Source organism: Zea mays, chromosome 4 (assembly GCF_902167145.1).
Source record: "Zea mays cultivar B73 chromosome 4, Zm-B73-REFERENCE-NAM-5.0, whole genome shotgun sequence".
NCBI lineage: Eukaryota > Viridiplantae > Streptophyta > Magnoliopsida > Poales > Poaceae > Zea > Zea mays.
Window position 1 is genome coordinate 91,461,931 of NC_050099.1, and position 26,791 is coordinate 91,488,721.

The 26,791-nt window shown below is 52.9% G+C and overlaps 1 protein-coding gene across 1 annotated transcript; it reads right to left on the reverse strand.

Annotated features, from left to right (window-relative positions):
- Window positions 1-18,831: 18,831 nt before the first annotated feature.
- Window positions 18,832-22,258, reverse strand: LOC103655402 (uncharacterized). The gene is made up of 6 exons (XM_023302348.2): window positions 22,160-22,258; window positions 21,981-22,068; window positions 21,215-21,759; window positions 19,867-21,117; window positions 19,658-19,776; window positions 18,832-19,562 (listed from the first exon to the last, which is right to left on the reverse strand). The coding sequence occupies exons 3-6, from the start codon at window positions 21,756-21,758 to the stop codon at window positions 19,116-19,118; spliced, it is 2,361 nt and encodes a 786-aa protein (XP_023158116.1). The 5' UTR covers window position 21,759; window positions 21,981-22,068; window positions 22,160-22,258; the 3' UTR covers window positions 18,832-19,115.
- Between the last annotated feature and the right edge of the window lie 4,533 nt (window positions 22,259-26,791).

Genomic DNA, 26,791 nt, shown 5'->3' on the forward strand with positions numbered 1-26,791 from the left:
TTTTCATCATGCTGCCCGGCTGCTCCCCTCCGCCGGCGGTCACCTGAGATGGCGACCTCCGGCTTGATGGTGAGGGAAAGCGAGCCGGGCCGCGGCCTCTTCCTCTCCCTCAGCCTCAAGGATTTTCATCGCCAGTGCTGGGGAGGGGAGTGCGCCGAGTTGAGGTCGGCCCCCGCGTGGGCGGCAGCCCGCTCCTTCACTCAGTGATCGGAGGGGAAGGCGGCCGTCGCCCGTGGCGCTGGCAGCTACAGCGTGCCTGGCCTTCAGGCGTGAGTGGCTTCGGAGCCACTCGCGGCGCCGGCATCCGCCGCGGCAGCTTGAAGAAGTTCTCCCGCCGGCGAGATGGCCGGGGCCAACCGCGGGCTGACCTCCGACTCTATGGCCTTCTGCCCGTCCTTGCCTCACAAGTTTTGGCATGGGCGGGGGCTTCCTGGCAGCGGCATCGAGCCCGAGGCTGGCGCTGCCGCTGCTTGGTCCCTCGGAGCAGAAGGCGTTGTCGTCGCTGCTGCTGGAGCGGGCGACGGCGCACCACTCGTCGGCCTTCCGTTGCTCCGCAGGCCTTCCCCCTCGGAGTGGGGTTGTCTGTACCTGCGGAGGGGGAACCGGAGTTCCGTTTGTAATGGCACTTCGAATGCCAGTGAGTTCGTTCATTGTGGCTGTCGAGGCCTGAACGTGTATGTAAGTTTGGCACGGAGCCGTGTTTTTTCCTCATTTCCGAGCACTAAGTCTCGCCTGTTTTATTATCTGAACCGCTTTACCAAGCATGAGTTGCCCCGTGTCAGGGTGACGGGTGAGGTATCCGTATCCCGGAGGCGTAGGAATCCCTCGGCCCGTTCGGCCTTGTTACGTGAGGCTCTTCTAGCTTAGTTGAAGGGACCCCTCGGCCGCCCTTTGGTGGATCGAGGCCGGGGGTAGCGATATCAGTATGAACAGAGGCGAAGTTGGCTCGAGAATGGGGAACCTGGTCGGCCGGAGCCTAGCCGTGTCGCCCGTCAGCGGTGCCGACGCCCAAGTCGGTCAGTCGAGGCCTCGGATCGGGCTAGCGCCCTTGGAAGCCGGTTGCCCGAGGCCCCAGGGGTAACCGGTTGAGCCGCCTGCTTGGGCCGGATTCCCGGAGGTGCCTCTGGACCTCGGGGCCGCCCGAGGCTGGGTCGGGCTTTGTTGTAGACGTCGTCGATGCCGAGGGTGCTACGGCTCCCCTCGGCGTGAAGACCCGAGCCTGCAGGATCAGATCGTCTTGTAGCGTGTGCTTTCTGCGGCCGCTGAGGCCAGAAAACACACCCTCGCCGCGCTTGTAAAGCTGCGTCTCTTTTCCTCTTATTCCGAGCATCTGGACTTTTTTGTCGGTAATAGGGATGTTTGTGCGGGCGAGAGTTGCTTCTCGCGGAAGGTGATGAGTGAGGTATCCGTATCCCGGAGGCGTAGGAGTCCCTCGGCTCGGTCAGCCTTGGCTGCTTACGTGTACTCCGTCGTTTCCAGGATCCGCTTTTCGAAGTAGTCAAAAAGCACGAAAGAAATTCTGCTAAAAAGAGATCTTTTTTCGAGGAAAAATTCGACGCAGAGGGGGTCTCCCCCCTTTTAGCCCCCGAGGGAGGGTCGGGCTTTGCCGAGGCTAGGCCGACCCTTCCTTGACAACTAAACTTTGCGTAGGTGCGAGGTATGTGAACAACTTGAAAACATCTTAAGGGTAGAAGCGACGTAGCTGTTTGATGTTCCAAGCGTTGCCGTAGATCTCGCCTTGACTGTTGGCCAGCTTGTATGTTCCGGGCTTCAGAACTTTGGCGATGACGAACGGCCCTTCCCAGGGGGGCGTGAGCTTGTGCCTCCCTCGGGCGTCTTGTCGCAGCCGAAGCACCAGGTCGCCCACCTGGAGTTCTCGGGACCGGACCCCTCGGGCGTGGTAACGTCGCAGGGACTGTTGGTACCGCGCCGAGTGTAGTAAGGCCCTGTCCCGAGCTTCCTCCAACTGGTCCAGCGATTCCTCTCGGTTGGCTTGGTTGCTTTGCTCGGTGTAGGCCCTCGCCCTTGGGGAGCCGTATTCCAGGTCAGTGGGCAGGATAGCTTCAGCCCCGTAGACCAGGAAAAACGGTGTGAAGCCCGTGGCACGACTCGGCGTCGTCCTTAGGCTCCAGACCACCGAGGGGAGTTCCTTCATCCATCGCCTGCCGAACTTGTTGAGGTCGTTGTAGATCCGAGGCTTGAGCCCTTGTAGAATCATGCCGTTGGCACGCTCTACTTGCCCATTCGACATGGGATGAGCCACGGCGGCCCAGTCCACCCGGATATGGTGATCCTCGCAAAAATCCAAGAATTTTCTGCCGGTGAACTGGGTGCCATTGTCGGTGATGATGGAGTTCGGGACCCCGAAGCGATGGATGATGTTGGTGAAGAATGCCACCGCCTGCTCGGACCTGATGCTGTTCAGAGGTCGGACCTCGATCCACTTGGAGAATTTGTCGATGGCGACCAGCAGGTGCGTGTAGCCCCCGGGCGCCTTTTGCAAGGGACCGACGAGGTCCAGACCCCATACAGCGAAGGGCCAGGTGATGGGTATTGTCTGCAGAGCCTGAGCGGGCAGGTCTGTCCGCTTCGCATAGAATTGGCACCCTTCGCAGGTGCGGACAATTCTAGTGGCGTCAGCCACCGCCGTTGGCCAGTAGAAGCCTTGCCGGAAAGCATTTCCAACAAGGGCTCGGGGTGCTGCGTGGTGGCCGCAAGCCCCCGAGTGTACTTCTTGCAGCAGTTCCCGACCTTCGGCGATGGAGATGCATCGCTGGAGGATGCCCGAGGGGCCGCGATGGTAGAGCTCCTCTTCGTCGCCCAGCAAGACGAATGACTTGGCGCGTCGCGCTACCCGCCGAGCCTCGACTTGGTCGAGGGGTAGCTCCCCTCGACGGAGATATTGCAGGTACGGGGCCTGCCAATCCTGGTCTGGCGTGGCCCCGCTCTGCCCTTCCTCGACGTTCAATGCCCCGCCCTCGGGGGCCGAGAGTACCTCGGGCTCGGGCGCGTCGTCGAGCTTGACGGAGGGTTGATGCAGATCCCGGGAGAAGACGTCCGGGGGGACTGTCGTTCGCCCCGAGGCTATCTTCGCCAGCTCGTCTGCGGTTTTGTTGTAGCGCCGAGCGATATGGTTGAGCTCGAGCCCGAAGAACTTGTCTTCCAGGCGCCGAACCTCGTCGCAGTAGGCCTCCATCTTCGGGTCGCGGCAGTGGGAGTTCTTCATGACTTGGTCGATGACGAGCTGCGAATCACCGCGGGCGTCGAGGCGTCTGACCCCTAGCTCGATGGCGATCCGCAATCCGTTGACCAGAGCTTCGTACTCGGCCACATTGTTGGACGCCGGGAAGTGGAGGCGCAGCACGTAGCGCAAGTGCTTTCCGAGGGGCGAGATGAAGAGCAGGCCCGCACCGGCCCCCGTCTTCATCAGCGACCCGTCGAAAAACATGGTCCAGAACTCCGGTTGGATCGGAGTCGTTGGTAGTTGGGTGTCGACCCATTCAGCCACGAAATCCGCCAACACTTGGGACTTGATGGCCTTCCGAGGGGCGAACGAGATCGTTTCGCCCATGATCTCCACTGCCCACTTTGCGATCCTGCCCGAGGCCTCTCGGCACTGGATGATCTCCCCCAGGGGGAAGGATGACACCACAGTCACCGGATGGGACTCGAAGTAGTGTCGTAGCTTCCGCCTCGTCAGGATCACAGCATACAGCAGCTTTTGAACTTGTGGGTAGCGGATCTTAGTCTCGGACAGCACTTCGCTGATGAAGTAAACCGGCCTCTGAACGGGCAATGTATGCCCTTCCTCCTGCCTTTCGACCACAATCGCGGCGCTAACCACCTGAGTGGTCGCGGCGACGTAGACCAAGAGGGTTTCTCCGTCCGCCGGCGGCACCAAGACTGGCGCCTTTGTAAGGAGCGCCTTTAGGTTGTCGAGGGCTTCCTCGGCCTCAGGGGTCCAAACGAAACTCTCGGCTTTCCTTAAAAGGCGGTACAGGGGCAGACCTCTTTCGCCGAGGCGTGAGATGAAGCGGCTCAGGGCCGCGAGGCATCCCATGACCCTCTGTACCCCTTTTAAGTCCTTGATGGGCCCCATGCTGGTGATGGCCGCGATCTTCTCCGGGTTGGCCTCGATGCCTCGCTCAGAGACGATGAACCCTAGGAGCATGCCTCGGGGCACCCCGAAGACACACTTCTCAGGATTAAGCTTGACTCCTTTCGCCTTGAGACACCGGAATGTCACTTCAAGGTCGGAGAGGAGGTTGGGAGCCTTCCGTGTCTTGACTACGATGTCATCGACGTAGGCCTCGACTGTGCGACCGATGTGTTCGCCGAACACATGGTTCATGCACCGCTGGTACGTCGCGCCTGCATTCCTCAGGCCGAACGGCATGGTGACGTAGCAGTACATGCCGAACGGCGTGATGAAAGAAGTCGCGAGCTGGTCGGACTCTTTCATCCGGATCTGGTGATACCCCGAGTAGGCATCGAGGAAGGACAGGGTTTCGCACCCAGCAGTGGAATCCACGATTTGGTCGATGCGAGGCAGAGGGTAGGGAACCTTCGGACATGCTTTGTTGAGACCAGTGTAGTCTACACACATCCGCCATTTCCCCCCTTTCTTCCTCACAAGCACAGGGTTGGCAAGCCATTCGGGATGGAATACCTCTTTGATGAACCCTGCCGCCATTAGCTCGTGGATCTCTTCGCCAATCGCTCTGCGCTTCTCCTCGTCGAATCGGCGCAGAGGCTGTCTGACGGGTCGGGCTCCGGCCCGGATATCCAGCGAGTGCTCGGCGACATCCCTCGGTATGCCGGGCATGTCCGAGGGACCCCACGCAAAGACGTCGGCGTTTGCGCGGAGAAAGTCGACGAGCACTGCTTCCTATTTGGGGTCGAGCCCGGAACCGATCCGGATCTGCTTGGTGGTGTCGCCGCTGGGGTCGAGGGGGACGGCCTTGACCGTCTCCGCTGGCTCGAAGTTGCCGGCATGGCGCTTCACGTCTGGGACCTCCTTGGAGAGGTTCTCCAGGTCGGCGATGAGGGCCTCGGACTCGGCGAGGGCCTCGGCGTACTCCACGCACTCCACGTCGCATTCGAACGCGTGTTTGTACGTGGGGCCGATGGTGATGACCCCGTTGGGGCCCGGCATCTTGAGCTTCAGGTAGGTGTAGTTGGGGACGGCCATGAACTTTGCGTAGCATGGCCTCCCTAACACGGCGTGGTAGGTTCCCCGGAACCCGACCACTTCGAACGTCAGGGTCTCCCTTCGGAAGTTGGAGGGTGTCCCGAAGCAGACTGGGAGGTCGAGTCGCCCGAGGGGCTGGACGCGCTTCCCAGGGATGATCTCGTGGAAGGGCGCAGCGCCTGCTCGGACGGTGGACGGATCGACGCGCAGGAGCTTGAGGGTCTCGGCGTAGATGATGTTGAGGCAGCTGCCCCCGTCCATCAGGACCTTGGTGAGCCTGACATCGCCGACAACGGGGTCGACGACGAGCAGGTATTTCCCCGGGCTCGGCACATGGTCGGGGTGGTCGGCTCGGTCGAAAGTGATGGGCTTGTCGGACCAGTCTAGGTAGACTGGCGCCGCCACCTTCACCGAGCAGACCTCCCGGCGCTCTTGCTTGAGGTGCCGAGCCGAGGCATTCGCCGCATGCCCTCCGTAGATCATGAAGCAGTCGCGGACCTTGGGGAATTCTCCTGCTTGGTGATCTTCGTTCTTGTCGTCGTCGCGGGCCCTGCCACCCTCGGCGGGTGGCCCAGCCCTGTGGAAATGACGCCGAAGCATAACACACTCCTCGAGGGTGTGCTTGACGGGCCCCTGATGGTAGGGGCACGGCTCCTTGAGCATCTTGTCGAAGAGGTTTGCACCTCCGGGGGGCTTCCGAGGGTTCTTATACTCGGCGGCGGCGACAAGGTCCGCGTCTGCGGCGTCGCGTTTCGATTGCGACTTCTTCTTGCCTTTCTTCTTGGCGCCGCGCGGAGCAGACGTCTCGGGAGCTTCTTCCGACGGGCGGCCCTGGGGCTGCTTGTCCTTTCGGAAGATAGCCTCGACCGCCTCCTGGCCGGAGGCGAACTTGGTGGCGATGTCCATCAGCTCGCTCGCCCTGGTGGGGGTTTTGCGACCCAGCTTGCTCACCAGGTCGCGGCAAGTGGTGCCGGCGAGGAACGCGCCGATGACATCCGAGTCGGTGATGTTGGGCAGCTCGGTGCGCTGCTTCGAGAATCGCCGGATGTAGTCCCGGAGCGACTCCCCCGGCTGTTGCCGGCAGCTTCGAAGGTCCCAGGAATTCCCGGGGCGCACGTATGTGCCCTGGAAATTGCCAGCGAAGGCTTGGACCAAGTCGTCCCAGTTGGAAATCTGCCCCGGAGGCAGGTGCTCCAACCAGGCACGAGCAGTGTCGGAGAGGAACAGGGGGAGGTTGCGGATGATGAGGTTGTCGTCGTCCGTTCCACCCAGTTGGCAGGCAAGGCGGTAGTCCGCGAGCCACAGCTCCGGTCTCGTTTCCCCCGAGTACTTTACGATAGTAGTCGGGGGTCGGAACCGGGTCGGGAATGGCGCCCGTCGGATGGCCCGACTGAAAGCCTGCGGACCGGGTGGTTCGGGCGAAGGACTCCGATCCTCCCCGCTGTCGTAACGTCCCCCACGCCTGGGGTGATAGCCTCGGCGCACCCTTTCGTCGAGGTGAGCCCGACGGTCGCGTCGATGGTGCTCGTTGCCGAGGTGGCCCGGGGCCGCAGGCGCGGTGTTGCGCGTGCGCCCGGTGTAGACCGAGGCTTCCCGCATGAATCGGGAAGTCGCGGCATGAGGTTCCGAGGGATATCCTTGCCTTCGGGATGCAGTGCTCTCGGCCCGCCGGGCCGCGGCGCCTTCCAGGAGATTCTTGAGTTCTCCCTGGATCCGCCGACCCTCGGTGGTTGACGGCTCCGGCATCGCGTGGATGAGCATTGCTGCGGTTGCCAGGTTCTGACCGACCCCGCTGGATGCGGGCGGCGGCCTGATCCTGACGTCGTTGGCGACGCGGTGCTGGAGACCTTGGGGCAGATGACGTATTTCTCCGGCCAGGGGTTGGCCCACCCATGCCTGTCCGACGTCCCGACGGATCGGCTCAAGCGCTCCCGTTCCCTCGTTGAGCCTGGCCTGCGCCTCACGGACTTGCTCGAGTTGTGGGTCGTAACCCCCCGCCGGAGCGGGGACCACAGCTAGCTCCCGTGGGATGTCGGCGCGAGGCACCGGCCTAGGGAGATCACCATCCTCCGGCATGCCAAGATGGTTGCTTTCGGTGGGATTCCCTAGCTCGATGTGGAAACATTCGCGGCTTGGGCCGCAGCTCTCGTCGCCAAGGCTGCGGCTTGCATCGGAACAGTCGGACAGACAGTAGTCACATGCGGCCATGAAGTCCCGCACGGCACTGGGGTTGCCAAGTCCGGAGAAATCCCAACCGATGCTGGGATCGTCATCTTCCTCGGACCCAGAGGGCCCGTAGGTCGAGACGTCCGTCAGTCGGTCCCAAGGCGATCGCATACAGAACCTCAGTGGGGTTGCACTCGCCTCAATGAGGGCGCCCGCCAAAACGAGGTCGTTTGGCGGGTTGAGGCCGAGTCGAAATGACGCAAGAGGGGAGTTAGTCGTTACCTTTTGGTCGACGAGGAGCGACGTAGTCACATCGGGGACTGGTTGCGCCGTCATCTCTGGTTCGAGGGCGACGTCCTGCAGGCTTTCCACGAGCGCGCCGGCGTCGTCTTCTTGCTCGGGGTCATCGTGCCGCGGGGGGACGGCGCTTGCCTCCGTCTTGAACGCGAGGTCGATGTCCGGCGTGCCTTCCGTCGGGACGTCGGGGGCGTCGATTCGCTCGATGGCCGGCGAAGCGCGGCCTCCCGTCTGGCCTTGACGGCCCCGCCTCCTCCTCCGTTGGCGGGGGAGAGAACGGAGCGAGCCCGAATATAGCTCTTCCACCATGCGGGGAAGACGTCGTCGATTCCGCAGCCGGCGGGCGGGTTGTCGGCCGCCATTGTCGTGGTCGCACGGCGGTGGAAGAAGTATCATGTCATAGCTGCCGTCGAAGGACATGAACTCGAGAGCCCCGAAACGAAGCACCGTCCCGGGCCGGAGAGGTTGCTGGAGACTGCCCATCTGGAGCTTGACGGGGAGCTATTCGTCAGCACGCAGCAGGCCCCTACCTGGCACGCCAACTGTCGGCGTTTCGAGACAGGGGGGTCCCTAAGCCGACGAGTGAGTGTGCTGCGTGCCCCAGCCCAGATGGGTCGAGCGCGTGGGCGAGCGCGGAGGGGGGAGAGGCGAGGCGGCCGGAGCCGAGCGTAAGAGAGGTGGAAGTCCCGCGGCCTTCGTGTTCGTCCCGCGCCCAGGTCAGGTGCGCTTGCAGTAGGGGGGTTACAAGCGTCCACGCGGGTGAGGGAAGCGAGCGGCCCCAAGAGAGCGCCTGTCCCGTCCTCGGTCCCGCGCGGCCAACCTTCTCTGAGAAGGCCCTGGTCCTTCCTTTTATAGTCGTAAGGAGAGGACCCAGGTGTACAATGGGGATGTAGCAGAGTGCTACGTGTCTAGCGGAGGGAGAGCTAGTGCCCTAGGTACATGCCGATGTGGCAGCCGGAGAGATCTGGGCATCCTGCTGGCGTGATGTCGTGGCTATCGGTGGTGCGGCGGAGCCTGATGGAGGGACAGCTGTTGGAGCGGTCGAGTCCCTGCTGACGTTGTCCTGCTGCCGTAAGAGAGCTGGGGGCCGCCGTCGTCATAGAGCTCGTGGAGCGCCATCATTGCCCCTCTGGCGGAGCTGGCCGGACGAGACGCCGGTCTTGTTCTCCGTGACCCGAGTCGATTCGGGGTAGGGTGATGATGACGTTTCCTGTTGACGTGGCGGTCTGTGCTCTAGGCAGGGCGACGTGGGGTTTCCTCCGAAGCCGAGGTTGAGTCTTGCCTTCAGTTGCCGTGGCCGAGCCCGAGCCAGGGGGTCGGGCGAGGCGGAAGTCGTCCGGCCGAGGCCAGGGCGGAGTCCGAGCCCTGGGGTCGGGCGAGGCGGAGTTCGCCGTCTTCCGGGTCTTAGCCCGAGTCCGAGCCCTGGGGTCGGGCGGAGCGGAGTTCGCCGTCTTCCGGGTCTTAGCCCGAGTCCGAGCCCTGGGGTCGAGCGGAGCGGAGTTCGCCGTCTTCCGGGTCTTAGCCCGAGTCCGAGCCCTGGGGTCGGGCGGAGCGGAGTTCGCCGTCTTCCGGGTCTTAGCCCGAGTCCGAGCCCTGGGGTCGGGCGGAGCGGAGTTCGCCGTCTTCCGGGTCTTAGCCCGAGTCCGAGCCCTGGGGTCGGGCGGAGCGGAGTTCGCCGTCTTCCGGGTCCTAGCCCGAGTCCGAGCCCTGGGGTCGGGCGGAGCGGAGTTCGCCGTCTTCCGGGTCCTAGCCCGAGTCCGAGCCCTGGGGTCGGGCGGAGCGGAGTTCGCCGTGGCGCCTTTGGCAAGGCCTAATTGCCTGTCAGACTCACTCTGTCGAGTGGCACTGCAGTCGGAGTGGCGCAGGCGGCGCTGTCCTTCTGTCAGACTGGCCAGTGGAGCGGTGGAGTGACGGCGGTCACCTCGGCTCTGCCGGGGGCGCGTGTCAGGATAGAGGTGTCAGGCCACCTTTGCGTTAAATGCCCCTGCAATTTGGTCAGTCGGTGTGGTGATTTAGTCAAGGTTGCTTCTGAGCGAAGCCAAGGCCTTGGGCAAGCCGGTGATGTGTCCGCCATAAAAAGGGGGCCTCGGGCGAGACGGAAGTCTCTCGAGGTCGGCTGCCTTCGGCCGAGGCTAGGCTCGGGTGAAGCGTGATCGAGTCACTCGTGTGGACTGATCCCTGACTTAATCGTGCCCATCAGGCCTTTGCAGCTTTATGCTGATGGGGGTTACCAGCTGAGAATTAGGCGTCTTGAGGGTACCCCTAATTATGGTCCCCGACAAGAACCATAGATCGCTAGAGTTGGATCTTGTAATTAATACGAAATATATATACATAGAAGCTTCAGTCTTAGTGTTAGTCTCGCTCTTAGTTAGTCTTAGTTAGACAGGGTAGTTTGCTATATCCTGTGCATTTATGTTTGTCATGATGAGCTATGTTTGGTTTGGATCTTTGTAATGATTGTCACCAGAGTGTGGGTATCCCCTGCATTTTGGTTTATCTATTATGGTAATAAAGTTAGTTATATAGTTGGGAAACCCTTTATTCCACTTTCCTCTTTATCTGAGAAGCTGTGTGGTCTGTGTTGGAGATCAGTGAAGATGCTCACCTGCTCAGTGCTGTTGAAGAATTCTCTTCTCTTCTCTTATGCTGCAAGATTTGCCAGATCAGTTCTGATGTGTGGTTGCATTCTGCAGATGTCAGAGAACAGGCGCAGAGGAGGAAGGCGTGCTCAGCAGGAGCGAGCCGCTCCGCAGGAAGAGGTGCCCCAGCAGCAGCACCTGCCGCCCCCGCCCCCGATGTCGATCGAGCAGATGTTTCTGATGCAGACTCAGGCAGTTCAAGCCATCGGTCAGACCTTGGCCGCCATTCAGCAGCAGCAGCAGCAGCAACAGCAGCAAGCACCACCCCAGCCTCAGATGCCTCAGATGCCTAGAGACAAGCGTGCTGAATTCATGAGAGGCCATCCCCCAACGTTCGCTCACTCTTCTGACCCCATGGATGCTGAAGATTGGCTGCGCACTGTGGAGCGGGAGTTGCATACCGCTCAGTGCGATGACCGGGAGAAAGTTCTGTATGGTCCCCGTCTATTGAGAGGAGCAGCCCAGTCATGGTGGGAGTCTTACCTCGCCACCCATGCCAACCCCGACACCATCACCTGGGAAGAATTCAGAGGTAGCTTTCGTCAGTACCACGTGCCTGCAGGTCTGATGACAGTGAAGAAGGAGGAGTTCCTGGCCCTCAAGCAAGGGCCATTGTCTGTCAGTGAGTACCGGGACAGGTTTCTGCAATTGTCTCGCTATGCTCCTGAAGATGTCAACACCGACGCCAAGCGACAGTACCGTTTCCTGAGAGGCTTGGTTGACCCTCTGCAGTATCAGCTGATGAATCACACCTTCCCGACATTCCAGCACCTGATTGATAGAGCAATCATGACAGAAAGGAAGCGTAAGGAGATGGAAGATCGTAAGCGCAAGATCAGTGGACCCCAGCCTGGAAGCAGCAATCGTCCTCGTTTCTCAAGCAATCAACCTCAGCAGTTCAGGCAGAACCAGCGTCCACCTCAGCAGCATCAGCAGTTTCAAAGGCAGTATCCTCAGCACCAGTACCAGAACCGTCAGAGCAATCAGTCAGGAGGTCAGTTTCAAAGGCAGAATCAGCAAGCACCCCGTCTTCCTGCCCCAGCAAACCAGTAGAACAGTCAGGCAGCACCAGCTCAGGTTGGAAACAGGGCGTGTTTCCACTGTGGAGAGCAAGGCCACTGGGTGATGCAATGTCCGAAGAAGGCAGCCCAGCAGCAGTCAGGCCCCAATGCCCCAGCAAAGCAAAATGTGCCTCAGCCTGGAGCAGGCAATCGCTCTCAGCCGCGCTATAATCATGGAAGGCTGAACCATTTGGAAGCTGAAGCAGTTCAGGAGACCCCCGGCATGATAGTAGGTATGTTCCCAGTCGACTCCCATATTGCAGAAGTGTTATTTGATACTGGAGCAACGCATTCTTTCATTACTGCATCATGGGTAGAAGCACATAATCTTCCAACTACTACCATGTCAACCCCCATTCAAATTGACTCAGCCGGTGGTAGAATTCGAGCTGATAGCATTTGTTTAAATATAAGTGTGAAAATAAGGGGGATAGCGTTTCCCGCCAACCTTATAGTAATGGGTACTCAGGGAATAGATGTCATCCTAGGGATGAATTGGCTAGATAAGTATCAGGCAGTTATCAGTTGTGATAGAAGGACCATCAAGTTGGTGTCTCCACTAGGAGAGGAAGTGGTGACCGAGCTAGTCCCGCCTGAGCCAAAGAAAGGAAGTTGTTATCAGATGGCTGTCGATAGCAGTGAAGCAGATCCAATTGAGAGTATCAAGGTTGTGTCTGAATTCTCAGATGTGTTTCCAAAGGACTTACCGGGTATGCCACCAGAGCGGAAAGTTGAGTTTGCCATAGAGCTTCTTCCTGGAACCGCCCCTATCTTTAAGAGAGCTTACAGAATATCTGGACCAGAGTTGGATGAACTTAAGAAGCAAATTGATGAGCTGTCAGAGAAAGGTTACATTCGGCCAAGCACCTCGCCTTGGGCCGCCCCTGTCCTATTTGTGGAGAAGAAAGATGGCACCAAGAGGATGTGTATTGATTATCGAGCTTTGAATGAGGTCACGATCAAGAACAAGTATCCCTTGCCCAGAATAGAAGATCTGTTCGACCAGTTGAGAGGAGCCAGTGTGTTCTCCAAGATTGATCTGAGGTCAGGTTATCATCAGCTCAGGATCCGACCTTCGGACATTCCGAAGACGGCATTCATTTCCAAGTATGGGTTGTACGAGTTCATAGTGATGTCTTTTGGTTTGACCAATGCGCCAGCATTCTTTATGAACTTGATGAACAGTGTATTCATGGATTACCTTGATAAGTTTGTGGTGGTATTCATTGATGATATTCTGGTTTATTCTCAAAGCGAAGAAGAGCATGCAGATCATTTGAGGATGGTGTTGCAGAGATTGCGAGAGCACCAGTTGTATGCAAAGTTGAGTAAATGTGAGTTCTGGATCAGTGAAGTCCTGTTCTTGGGTCATATAATCAACAAAGAAGGATTGGCTGTGGATCCGAAGAAAGTGGCAGACATTTTGAACTAGAAAGCGCCAACAGATGCTAGAGGAATCAAGAGTTTTATTGGAATGGCCGGATATTATCGGCGATTCATTGAAGGGTTTTCAAAGATTGCGAAACCAATGACAGCGTTGCTAGGCAACAAAGTTGAGTTCAAGTGGACCCAGAAATGTCAAGAGGCCTTTGAAGCGCTGAAAGAGAAGTTGACTACAGCGCCTGTCCTAGTCTTGCTCGATGTGCACAAGCCCTTCTCGGTGTATTGCGATGCTTGTTACACAGGTTTGGGATGTGTGTTGATGCAAGAGGGAAGAGTTGTGGCTTACTCGTCCCGACAGCTGAAGGTTCATGAGAAGAATTACCCAATCCATGATCTAGAGTTGGCAGCCGTGGTTCACGCACTGAAGACATGGAGGCACTATCTGTATGGACAGAAATGCGATGTTTACACAGATCACAAGAGTCTGAAGTACATATTCACTCAGTCAGAGTTGAACATGAGGCAACAAAGATGGTTAGAGCTGATCAAAGACTATGAGTTGGAGATTCAATACCATCCAGGCAAAGCAAACGTAGTGGCAGATGCTTTGAGCAGAAAGAGTCAAGTCAATCTGATGGTCGCTCGCCCGATGCCTTATGAGTTGGCCAAAGAGTTCGACAGGTTGAGTCTCGGATTTCTGAACAATTCGCGAGGAGTCACAGTTGAATTGGAACCTACCTTGGAGCGCGAAATCAAAGAAGCGCAGAAGAATGATGAGAAAATCAGTGAGATCCGGCGACTGATTCTAGATGGTAAAGGCAAAGATTTTCGAGAAGATGCAGAAGGCGTGATATGGTTCAAAGACCGCTTGTGTGTTCCCAATGTCCAGTCTATTCGGGAGTTGATTCTCAAGGAAGCTCATGAGACAGCTTATTCGATTCACCCTGGCAGTGAGAAGATGTATCAGGATCTGAAGAAGAAATTCTGGTGGTACGGAATGAAGAGGGAAATCGCAGAGCATGTGGCTATGTGCGATAGTTGCCGAAGAATTAAGGCAGAGCACCAGAGACCTGCTGGATTGTTGCAACCGTTGCAGATCCCTCAGTGGAAATGGGATGAAATCGGTATGGATTTCATAGTCGGATTGCCTCGCACTCGAGCCGGCTACGATTCCATTTGGGTAGTAGTGGACCGCTTGACCAAGTCAGCCCACTTCATACCTGTCAAGACCAACTACAGCAGTGCAGTATTGGCAGAATTGTATATGTCTCGGATCGTTTGTCTTCATGGTGTGCCAAAGAAGATAGTGTCAGACAGAGGAACGCAGTTCACCTCTCATTTCTGGCAGCAGTTGCATGAAGCCTTGGGCACGCATCTGAATTTCAGTTCAGCTTATCATCCGCAGACAGATGGCCAGACCGAAAGGACCAATCAAATTCTTGAAGATATGTTGAGAGCCTGTGCGTTGCAAGATCAGTCCGGATGGGATAAGAGATTACCTTATGCAGAGTTTTCCTATAACAACAGTTACCAGACCAGTTTGAAGATGTCACCATTTCAGGCGCTCTATGGAAGGAGTTGCAGAACTCCGTTGCAATGGGATCAGCCTGGAGAAAAGCAAGTGTTTGGGCCAGACATTTTGCTTGAAGCCGAAGAGAACATCAAGATGGTTCGAGAGAATCTGAAGATAGCACAATCGAGGCAGCGAAGCTATGCAGACACAAGAAGAAGAGAGCTGAGTTTCGAAGTCGGAGACTTCGTCTATCTGAAAGTGTCACCGATCCGAGGAGTCAGAAGATTCGGAGTGAAAGGCAAGCTAGCACCCCGCTACATTGGTCCGTATCAGATTCTTGCAAGACGTGGAGAAGTGGCCTATCAGCTCAGTTTGCCCGAGAATTTATCTGCTGTGCATAATGTCTTTCATGTGTCTCAGTTGAAGAAGTGCTTGCGTGTGCCAGAAGAGCAGTTGCCAGTGGAAGGTCTTGAAGTCCAGGAGGACTTGACCTACGTTGAGAAGCCAGTGCAAATCCTTGAGGTTGCAGACAGAGTCACCCGAAGGAAGACCATCAGAATGTGCAAAGTCAGATGGAATCACCACTCTAAGGAAGAAGCAACCTGGGAGCGTGAAGATGATCTGATGGCTAAATACCCTGAGCTCTTTGCTAGCCAACCCTGAATCTCGAGGGCGAGATTCTTTTAAGGGGGATAGGTTTGTAACGCCCTGAATTTGGGGGTAGAATTTTTTCTTCTTTTCTCTCACCAAATTCGGGCGTTACTCTCTTTTCTCTTTCCCCGTTTGCTCTTTCTTCCCAACTTCAAACCAGTATAGCGGCAGGTGTCCGTGTCATGTATAAACCAAAACCTAAGTGTCATGGGTGTTGCATCATGCCGAAGCGCATTTCTTTGTCTGATGTTGAATGTTCGTCTCGTTCCGTTCCGGATTTCGGTTCGCGATTTAATTCCGTTTGGTGGTCCGCGCTTGTCGTGGGTTTTCGATCCGCGAAGTGGCCCGGCCCAGCCCAACCTAGTCCAGCCCAGCCCAGCCGGCCCGGCCCGCCTCGGCCTGCGCGCCCCCGGCGCCCAAAACCCCCCATGCGCCCCCCCCCCCCTCCTCTCTCTCTCTCTCATTTGGATCTCCCGCGCAACAACCTCTCCTCTCCCTCTTCCACCTCTCTCTCCCCGTGGTGCCCTAGGATTTGGAGACGGCGATCACCGGATTTTGGACCCCGAGGTGAGCTCCCCTCCCCTTCTCCTCTCTCTCCCTCTCTCCCTCCTCTTCTTCCCCCCCCCCCCCCCCCCCCCGCGCGCGCCCTCCCTCTCCCCTGCTCGCGCGCGCCCCTGCCCGTCCCTGCTCGTCGGCGGCGCGACGCCCCCCGCCCCTGCCCGGCCCCGCGCGGCGGCGCTCGCCCGCCCTCCCCCTCGCGCGCGGTGGCGGCGCCCGCCCTCGCCCCGGTCCGCGGCGACCCTGCCCGTCCCCGCCCCTCCCGGCGCGGCGGCGCCCGACCCCGTCCCCGCCCCTCGTCGGCGGCGCTCCCCGCCCCCGGCCCGCCCGCGGCGGCGCTCCCTGCCCCCTGCCCGCCCGCGCGGCGCTCCCCGCCCCCTGCCCGCCCGCGGCGGCGCTCCCTGCCCCCTGCCCGCCCGCGCGGCGCTCCCCGCCCCTCCCCGCGGCGGCGCCCGCCCGTCCCGGCCCCGTGGCGGCGCCCGCCCGCTCCCCGCCCCTCCTCTGCTCGCGCGCAGCGCGGCCCCGGCGCGCCCCCGGCGTGGCCCGGCGCGCCCCCGGTGGCCCCTGCTCGCCGGCGCGTCCCCGGCGCGGCCCTGGCCGGTTCAACCGCCCCCCTGGCCGGTTCAACCGCCCTGGCCCCAGCTCGCCCGCCCGTTCCCCGTCCCGGCCCCGCCCAACCGTATCTTCGCTCGCCCGCGCTCGCGATGATTATTCGTTAATTAGCGTGTTGCGTCGCGCGCTTCGCCGCGCGACGGATTTGTCTAAATTCAGATTCTATCTTGTGTTGCGTCGTGCGCTTCGTCGCGCGACGATCCATTTTTGTTTCAGGTTGTTTAAGGTGTAACGCCGCGTGTGTATTCACGCGACATTCCACTTTGGACTCAGTTTAGTGGACGTATGCCGTCGTGCGCTTCGTCGCGCGACGTTTAACGTCTCCTCGTAACTAAGGCAAAGTGTCTCGTTGCGTGCTCGGTCGCGCGACGAGTCGTTAACTTCTTAATTTGTTTTAGAGAGCTTTGTCGCGCGTCTCGCCGCGCGACCATCCTTTTATTTATCTCCACCTGCTTATAATAATTAAACATGAAACATGACTTTACTTTACGCTAAACATAATGTCTACATTAGATTTCCTTCCATTTAAGCGAGTGGTTAATTTATAATCATGTAACGTTATCGTTTCTCGACTGTCTTTTCCTCTTTCTCTCTTAACCGTACTCGCGAGCTCGCGTGGAACGTCTGTTTACTTATTGCATTCTATTGTATGGTGTACTGTTCTTTGGTATTAAATATGTGGATGTATGTATGTTTGCGCTCGCATAGAGAACGATCCGGTTGAAGAGCCCGAGGAACCCGCAAGAGAAGCCCCTGAGCAGCAGTCGTTTGGTGGAGGCAAGTGTCCTTTGACCTATCTCTGTCCTATTCATTATTTAATTCACCTCCCGCTTACACATTTATGCCTAAGGATTGACTAGCTTTTGTTATCCATGTCCTTGTTTACCTATCTGGGTTGGATTATTACTGTTTAGCTTTATGCTATTGCTCAAACTCTAATCAATGAACATGATGTGGTTATCTATGATACGCTGTTTTCCCGTTCTTATTTATGATTATACTTGTGGCATTTAAGGGGACTCGAGCGGTTTCTCGAGTGCCTCTCCGTAAGGACCTGTTCAATGGATGACCGCCCGGGAAAACAGTGCAACCATGAGGGTGGAATGGGGTACCCTTAGCTGAATAACTAGAGGATCCGAGATGTAGTTCACTTAGCCGTCGTGCCGTCAATGGGGCTCGGTGTATGCGGCTCGCTCCGCCAAGTTTGGGTTCGCCCCTTGGGGAGGAGTGCGGTGCATTTAGGAAACCTAACGGGTGGCTACAGCCCCGGGGAATCTTTGTAAAGGCTACGTAGTGAAACCCTGCCTATTCACCTTGGTAGTGTTTAAGGGTTTGATCGGCCCGAGGCAAGAGGGAATCACGGCTTGTGGGTAAAGTGCACAACCTCTGCAGAGTGTTATGAAACTGATATATCAGGCGTGCTCACGGTTATGAGCGGCCAAGGGAGCTCCAGAGATTAGTGATACTTGATCAGAGATACTTTGGTACAGGTGACAATGAGATTGATGGTTCTGATTACGATTATGGTATTGGTAAGTGGTATTCTTTCTGTTTGGAAAGGATACATTGGGCTAATAACTTGGGTTAATGTTAAAACCTGCCTTTCTACTAGTAAATAATAATCTGACCAACTAAAAGCAACTGCTTGACTCATCCCCACATAAAGCTAGTCCACTACAGCCAAACAGGATGCTTGCTGAGTATGTTGATGTGTACTCACCCTTGCTCTACACACCAAACCCCCCCCCAGGTTGTCAGCATTGCAACCACTGCTCAGGCGAAGATGAAGCTGTGGAAGGAGACTTCCAGGAGTTCCAAGACTACGACGAGTTCTAGGAGTGGGTTAGCGGCAACCCCCAGTCGGCTGCCTGTGAAGGCCGCGTTATCTACGTTTCTTTTCCGCACTTTGATTTATTGTAAGAACTATATGGACGTCTCAGACGTATGATGTAATCGACTATTTCCCTTATTAATACTATTTTGAGCACTGTGTGATGATGTCCATATTATGTAACTGCTGTGTACGTGAATAACTGATCCTGGCACGTACATGGTTCGCATTCGGTTTGCCTTCTAAAACCGGGTGTGACAGCAAATAGCAACCCACTGTAATTTTTACAGAATTTTTGGAAATTATTAAACCACTGTCGTAGTTCAAACCTACACTAGAAACCATAAGTAGAAATTAAAGAAAGGAAAATAAATAATGGTAATTAGTGTCATCCTAAAACACTGGTAAATTGCCCACTGAAATGTATAAAGACAATACAAATCCACTATGTTTACCCTCAACAAAAACCCAAACCTCAAATGTGATAAGCACAACCCACTAAAAGCCCCGCATGACCAAGAAACCCTAAGTTACTCCTTAACTTAGTTTTCTTCTCAGCATAATTTTATTAAATCCTACATCATCATGACATTCATGTTCATTGCATTCGATAGACTGTAACCTTGCTGACGGAGAGTATGTCCTCGTGCCGGAGCAAGGAGCTGCTCAGGAGGTAGCCCTAGATCCAGCACCAGAGCCTGCACTAGAAGACCTGCCTGCCACTGCTTTGCAGTGTTTTCTTAGACGGAAAACGGTAGACGGACGGTGAGGAGCTGTCTAAGGTTTAGACGTGTTTAGACGGAATTAAACGGCCTAAACGGTATGTTACTGTAGCATAGTTTCAGCAGGATAAAAAAGATTTTTTCCTAACCTTTTTTGAAGCAAACATGAAGCTTTTGTTGTCCTTGTCCCAATTTGAGATATGTACCTGAAAAAGAAGCGAGATTTGTTAGTATGTGCCCATGTGATATGTATAAGGGTCCATTTGATAGTTGATACACTGAACAAGAACAACTTTCAGCACAAATGGTAGGTTGATAGACACAATAGAGAACAAACACTTTCACAAAGCACAAATAGAAATAGTTCTCACAAATGCCAAACAAAGCATAAAAGCAATAGTCCATAAGTTCATTTTCAACATAGACAAATAGATAAGATAATTAGATAGTGCTAATATAAGATAGATGATGGCAGCTAAAGCCTCCCATCAGCCATCATTGTCTTCCTCCGCATCTAGCTCATAGTCATATCCAGCTGTGATCACATCATCTTGATCCGACTCAAAGTCAACATCTTCCTCTTGTGGTGCTTCTTCTTCACTTTCAGTTTCAGACAGCGGTGTGTCTTCAACCTCTCTTTCAACAGTCAATCTTGCACTCCTACGTAGTTTTGTGACCTCTTCAGCACCACATGTCTCAGCAATCAATTTCCATGTGAGACCGGTCACCGGCTCAACATCAGACCCTTCTTCATCCTTCTCAGCACCATCAACCATCCATCCTTGAGCAAAAGTTGCATCGGTTGCTACAAGAGGATCTGCCTTTTTATTCTTTTGGGCTCTAATTCTTCTCTTTGCATGAATATGGTTGAATCTAACATACACAAGCTTGTCAACTCTGTCACGTGTGAGTCTATTCCTTTTCTTTGTATGGATCTACAAGGTATCAAGTAAATTTGCAAGCAATTAGTATGGCAGAAACTTGACATATGCTGAAATGAACAAGTAAAAAGAAAGGCTTAGTTACGTACCCCTTCAAAACAGCTCCAACTCCTTTCACAACCTGAAGCACTTGATGTCAAAGAGAGAATTCTAACAGCAAACTTTTGAAGTAATGGAACTTGTGTTCCATAATTTGCCCACCACTTAGCTATATAACAAAAATATTAAGATTTCTTGATCATATAATTTATACAACAGCCAACTACCAAATCTGATTCAAATACAAATAACAAAATACCTGGATTGAATTCAGGATCCTTGCAGCCAAACAAAGCTACTTTTTTCCCAAAATGTCCAAGTTTGTCCTTAAACTTGTGAAAGTCATTATTGATCACTTCATTTTGCTTCTGAAAATCACCATGGTAGAATGTTTCAATAGCTGCATAAAACCCATCTACCACATCCTCATTGTCAAAGATTGAGGGACTATTGTAGCTATAATAAGGGTTTAAACAATATGCAGCCATGTGAATAGGACAATCCAATCTTTTCTTCATTTTTCCCTCCACAACTTCCATAAGGTTCTTGTACAAACCAGTCCCTGTCTTGTCTAAGTTTCCTACAGCCACTCTAATTTCTTCCTTGGCTTTAAGAATTTCACCATACACCCAAGGCATTGATGGTTTAATGTCTCCATCAACAAGGCGAAGAACTTTAACTAATGGCTCAAATACTCTCAAACAAAGAGAAACACCATTCCAAAAGGTTGGCTTCACCAATGTGGCTGTGGCTGTTACACCTTTAGCACTTTTCTTCACATGACTAATTTTACACCATTCCTCACTTTGGGACATCATCCTTAGCTGCTCTTTCTTCTCATACAAGCTTTGTAAAGTGAGAAAAGCGGAGGCAAATCTTGTCACACCTGGCCTAATAATATCTCTTTTCTTTGTGAACTTCCTCATTAGAGACAAAGTGCTGTGGTGTGCATAAATAAATATGGTCAATCCTTTTGCTGAATCAATTACATTCTTGAACCTTTTCATCTTTCCAATTCCTTCAAGCATTAGGTTAATTGTATGGGTTGCACAGGAAGTCCAAAATAGGTTGGGTCTCTTGACATAAAGCAAATCCTTTGCTGCCATATTATTTGATGCATTATCTGTGACCACTTGCACAAGATGGTCCTTACCAGCATCCAATTTCTCAATAAAGTTATCCACAAACTGAAAAATCATTTCCCCCGTGTGTAACTCAGCTGAAACCTCTTTTGACTCAAGAAAATATGTACCGATGGCAGAATTGATACATATGTTCATTATGCTCCTCCTCTTTTGGTCTGTCCAAGCATCAGTCATAAGAGAGCAACCGGTTTTTTTCCATTCTTGTGCATGATCTTTAATCATCTTCTTTGTATCCTCCACTTCCTCATGCAACAGTTTCTCCCGCAGCTCATGTTGATAAGGTTTCTTTGCACCTGGACCGAAGCGGCCAGCAGCTTCCAACACTTGGTCAAACTCATCACAGTTTATGGCATTGAAAGGTATTCCTGAAAATAAAGTACAGTAGCAGCTTAGCCCCTTCAAAAGTTAGAAAGCAAGATAAAGAATGCAAGATAACACGTAAAAAGATAACAAATCATTTACCTTGCACATACATCCACCTAGCAACATATCTCTTCAATATATGCAACCTTTCTTTCATTACATGTTCAGAAATCTTTTGTTGGCGAAGGTTTTTTTGTGTGGAACCCAAAGAATTGGAGTCAAGAGACATTGTGAACTTGTCCATAGGACCCATTGTCCTTGGTTGAGAGCTGCCAATGTCATCAAGGCCCGTGTCATCATTAACATCCATCTCATCTGCAACTGCATCAATAACCTCTTGTTTTTCTGTTAGCCTAGCTATTTTAACTTTCCTAGAATCATCAAGAGCTTTACTGCACTTGTCTCTATCCTCTTGAGTTGCATTGGGGCATGCTCGGACTTGCCCTTTTCTACCAGCAATATGCAGCTTAAGCCTATAAATCCCAGCCTTGACAACCATAGGACATAACTTGCATTTTATGACATTCCAATCATTTGGATTGACAATAGTTCCATACTCCCACCCTATGTCATCGCTATTCCGCTTAAGTGGTTGCTTGTCCACTGCTGGTTGAGCTAATGGATTGGAAGCCGCCGATGACATCCTACATGTTGCAATGCACAATCAATCATTTGCATGAAGTACACTGTCTGACCCTACTAGCCATGTTGTACACTATCTGACCCTACTAGCATTAAGCCTAAGCCATGAACTAACATTTAACGACAAGAAATAGAGAGCCATGAAGATTGAAGCATGAACTACTATGCATAATCAGGAGCAAACAGCAAACTATAAAATAGAGGAAGCAAGAGGCATCCATACCTGGCAACAAACAAAGGATGGGGAGTCCCTGCTTCAGCTTCCTGCTAGCGCGCCCCCTCTATCCCTGGGCGTGCGTGCCTCTCTTCCACTGCAGAACCACTGCTGAGATGAGAGGAGATTGAGAGGAGAGGAGAAGGAGGAGCCCTGGGCGAGCAGAGGAGAGGAGGGAGGAGCCCTACCTGGGCGGCTGGGTGAGCAGAGGAGAGGATGGAGGAGGCAGCGCCGGCGGCTGGGCGCGCAGAGGAGAGGAAGCAGCGCCGGCGGCTGGGCGCGCAGAGGAGAGGAAGTCCCTGGCGGCCATGCGTCGTGCAGATGGATAAGGGTGCAGAGGCAAAAAAAACACGAGGGAACCCTAGCTTTGGCGCGAAAAAGGCCCGCCAGAGGCCTGGTTTCAGTTTCCCCGCGTAAAATAACACCATACTCTAAACGGGCCTTAAAACGGCCTGAATGCCGTCCAAAACCGTCTACAAGCCGTCCCGTTCAGCCTGTTCAGGCCGTTTAGACGCCGAGTTGACCGTTTAGACGGTTGACCCGTTTAGGAAACCGCCCAGGCCCTAAACTGGACGGTGGGGTGCCGTTCACCGTTTAGACCGGTCTAAACGGCCGTTTAATACCGTTTAGGATAACACTGCTGCTTTGGAAGGCAAGCCCCGGTTTATGCATAACCTGTTATTTATGCTATTTTACTTCACTTAATGATTGTAGGATTGATTGTGCACTTAGGTGTAGGAATTGTTTGAAACCCTAGTTGCATGATCTCAGGAATCCTTTTGAGATGAATACTAGTATGATAGGTCGAGTAGTTGCTTTATTTAATTAGGATCTCGGTAGAAGACGAGTGATTTTTCTAGCACTCGCGCGAGATCAGGAAATTGATTTTACCCACTTTCACACTATCATGATACTAGTTGGTGGACAACAATCCATGGGGATTGGTTGTTTATGAGATGGGAAAATGGAATAAGGATTAACGTGCGGATACCTGTGTCAAGCGTTTGAACGTACTAAGCACATCCCGAGAAATATGGTAAATCGGTAAGCCTAGTACCTGATTGAACCTGGCAGTGGGCTTTACCCCTCATGCGACCTGAGACGTGGTCTCCCATTCCGGTTATGGTGGGTACAAGTGCGGTCACTGCACGACGGCAGTCGGGGTCAGTGAGGCATTGTACGCCAAGGCGGTGAGCCCTGATCTGCTGACAGGGAATCGATGGGGACGGTTGATGTGTGTGGGGACGGAGTGCCCCTACATGTCGTGTGTTTAGGTTTACCTTGCAAGGATAAAAACTCGATTCGAATCGTCTGCTTCTCGCAGCTAATGAGACTGCTTGATCCATTGTACTGCATTGAGTAACAAGTGGAAAATATGATGAGTTGATATAAGATGTTGATTGCTAATAATGTTTGATACCATGTATGAGTAGATAGTACATTTTTAGCCTTAAGAGAGTCACACTTAAATTTGACAAAGTTAAAACTTGACTTAGAAACTCAGCTAGTGCTTTTGGCAACCCAACCCCACAGCCAAACAGCTGCATGTCTAGAGGTAGAGGAGTAGACTCCTCACACCGGGTAAGTCTAGCTGAGTATTAGTATACTCAGCCTTGCTTGTGGCATAATTTTTACAGGTTCTCTGGAGGAAATGGTTGCTGGAGTGACTTGGCCGTCCATCTTGCCACCGGGTTGGACTGTCGAGTGGGACCATGCCTCGGCTGAGGAGGAGCATGAGGAGTGATGGGACAGGCTTCCCCATCTCTCTGTTTAATTACCGTTAGTTTTATTCCGCTGCACTTCGAACACTGATGGCTACTTTTGCAAAACTCCGATGGTGATGTAATAATTTTAATACTCTTACCTGCATGGTTTTATGCTTTATTGTATTTGCTCTGTGACTCACCTTCGAGTGAGATTGTGGTACTTGATCCGGTCAGTGGCCGTGTCGGACTAGATCCGAGGGATTGACGGGTTATTCCCCTTTAAGTGTGGTCTAGCCTCTAAGGCGGGGCTTAGGCACTTAAGTTGGAATAATTCGGGCAGTTCCGCCACAGTTTTTTCGGACCTTCGGTTTAAGGCCTTCGTTCTCAATGCAGTCTGAATTCGTTGTTAGAAGAACAAATTAATACTGCGAGGGGCTACTGTTGGGGTCTTCATCTTCCGAAGGTCCTCAAAAACACGACTAATGTTTTCCAAGTATAATATACTATCACAGGAACCTTCGGCTCTAAGATGAAGGAGCGCAACAGTATGAAGGGCGTGATCTGGGGGAAGGATGAACTAGTTCTGAAGCTACGGATGGAGAAGCTTCGGCTTAACGGTGGAAAATGAAACTGACCTAAAGAGGAAAAGGTTATCTAGTCCTCGATAGATTACCCTTAGCCAATAATAAATGTCAAGGGCATGGATGTAATTTTACACAGGCTGCGTCCTGTGCCTATAAATAGATGAACAGTAACACCATACTGTTCACGCTGACCTGTAATCACTCGCACGTCGTAATTGGATTCTCACCTTCTGTCAAGCCGAAGGTACAAATGTAATTTACTGTTATTAATATTTGTCCATGATTGGATAATGAGAATATAGATGATCCAATGATTTAATGTGATTATTCATGTTATTTTCCATGTTCCTTATGTTCCTACTTTTATTATTACATACTGAGATAATGAAGGTATGTGCTTCATAACCTTCGTCTGAAGATCATTATATCTTAAGGGAGATAATACTTCGGAGGATGAAGGTCTTTGTCCATTAACATTTTATGTTGCCTTGTTCTTAACTCATAGCATTTGAGAACAAGTCCCCAACACAGGCGAAGGAGAAGAGGATGGAGCTTTTGAGATGGCCCCTATCTCAGAAACGATGAAACGTTCTGGGTTAGATGTATAAGAAGAAAAGTGTCAGTTCCAACAGAAGATGTTGCTATTGCTGAAGCTGAACCAACTACTGCCGAAACTGACAATGATAACAAAGATGATGATGGCATTTTAAGTCCGAGCAAACCCAGCCATATTGAGTTTGCAAAATCCACGATTAAAGCGGAAGATCTGGTTTTAATGAAGAAAATAGGATATTTTGGAGAGAATGATGACGAACTAGTTCGGTTTGCTGGGGAAGAAGTGATTCCAGATCCAAGAGATGACGAAGTCGTAGTTTTCAAAAGCTTCTTCAGAGCAAGTCTTTGATTTCCTCTATACGAGATGATCAGTGAAGTTTTAAAGAAGTTCGAGATCGACCTTCATCAACTTACCCCAAACGCTATAGTTAGACTCAGTGCATACATATGGGCTCTCCAAAGCCAAGGGAAGAGTGCTAACGCCAGAGGCGGATCCATAGGGGGGCAAAGTGGGCCATGGCCCCCCTCAATTTTGTACACCCTTTTATGTCTAATGATTATTTAGTATTAAGTGTAGAAAAAATCAAAGTTTTAAATAGTTTAAAGTCTTGTTCTAAATCTCTAAAACTAATAGCTAGTTGCTAAAATTAGTCGAGAGGTTTAGAATGGATCAACTAATTGTTAGCTATACCCCTCAAATAAGTATTAGTTGTTAGATGCCCCAACTCAGCTAAAACCAGTTAACAGTTAGCTCTAGAGGTTTAGAACATGGCATAAAACAACCATGTTATGAGCCTGCTCGCTGGATCCTCTCGGTCCAGTCCTTGCTCTACTAGTCTAACTCTAATCTTCCCGACACCACCTAAACCAGTTTGCTCGCTGCCCCGTTTCCGCCACCGACCCATTCCCGATGTGATGCCACCCGACTTCGCCCCTTCCTGCCGCCTCCATCCCTTTCTGTTTTTACCGTGACGTCAATCCGCTCGACAAGCTAGATCTCGCTCGTCGCAACGATATGACTTGTCCCATGCGGTCGGCGGACTTGGTGAACTAGAAAATCATGTCTCCCATATGGTCTTTTTGGCCCCCCTGAATTTTGGTCCTGGGTCCGCCACTGGCTAACGCTGAAGTATTTTACCAGGTGCATGAACTCCACTACCAGACTAAGGTTGGAGCTGATGGGCTACATAAGAACTTCGGATCTTACAATTTTGCATACCGAAAGGATACTAAAGCACCAATGATAGGCTATCGCACCAAGTGGCCGACTAGCTGGACAAATGAATGGTTTTACGTGAAGGCTGATGAGAAGAAGAGAGAAAAGCTTATGACTATGGTGATGAGTCCCCTAAGAATGAGCCTCGGTATGACACGACCATTGTGCAACATGCAACTCGGGTCCCTTTGCCAGTTGGCCGAAGTGGAATTCAGAGTTGTGACGGAGCATATTAGTACTCGGGATTTGGTGCAAGAATACGTGGCCAACAAAACATTTCCAATGTCTGGTGGGTAGGGGATGCCGAAGAAAAGAAAGAAGGGAATAAATATGAACTTGTACGACTTCCCTATCGGTTTAAATTTCAGAAAAGCTTCGGCAAGCCCTGTGCCGAATGGTTGGAATTAATAGAAACAATGTGCAATGAGATTCTTGGGAATTATACGAAGAAAGAAGATCAAATGATGACAGCTGCCTTCGGCACCCAGGAAAAACGAAGACTGAACCGAGTGATGGATGCTCTTAACTTCGAATATCCAGATTACAAAAGGCTTGACAAAGGAGTCAGAGGAGCAAAGCAAAAGAGGGTTGTAAGTATCTTAAAAAGGCAAGCCATGTGGTCTATTGAAAAAGATCAGAGGGCTGGTAAAAAGCAAAAAATCTCAGCGGAGCCGAAGGATTCGGCTCCCAAAAAACGAAAGTCTACCAAGATGGCTCCTGCCGAGACGAAGGTACAAGATGTACCAGAAAAGACTGCCG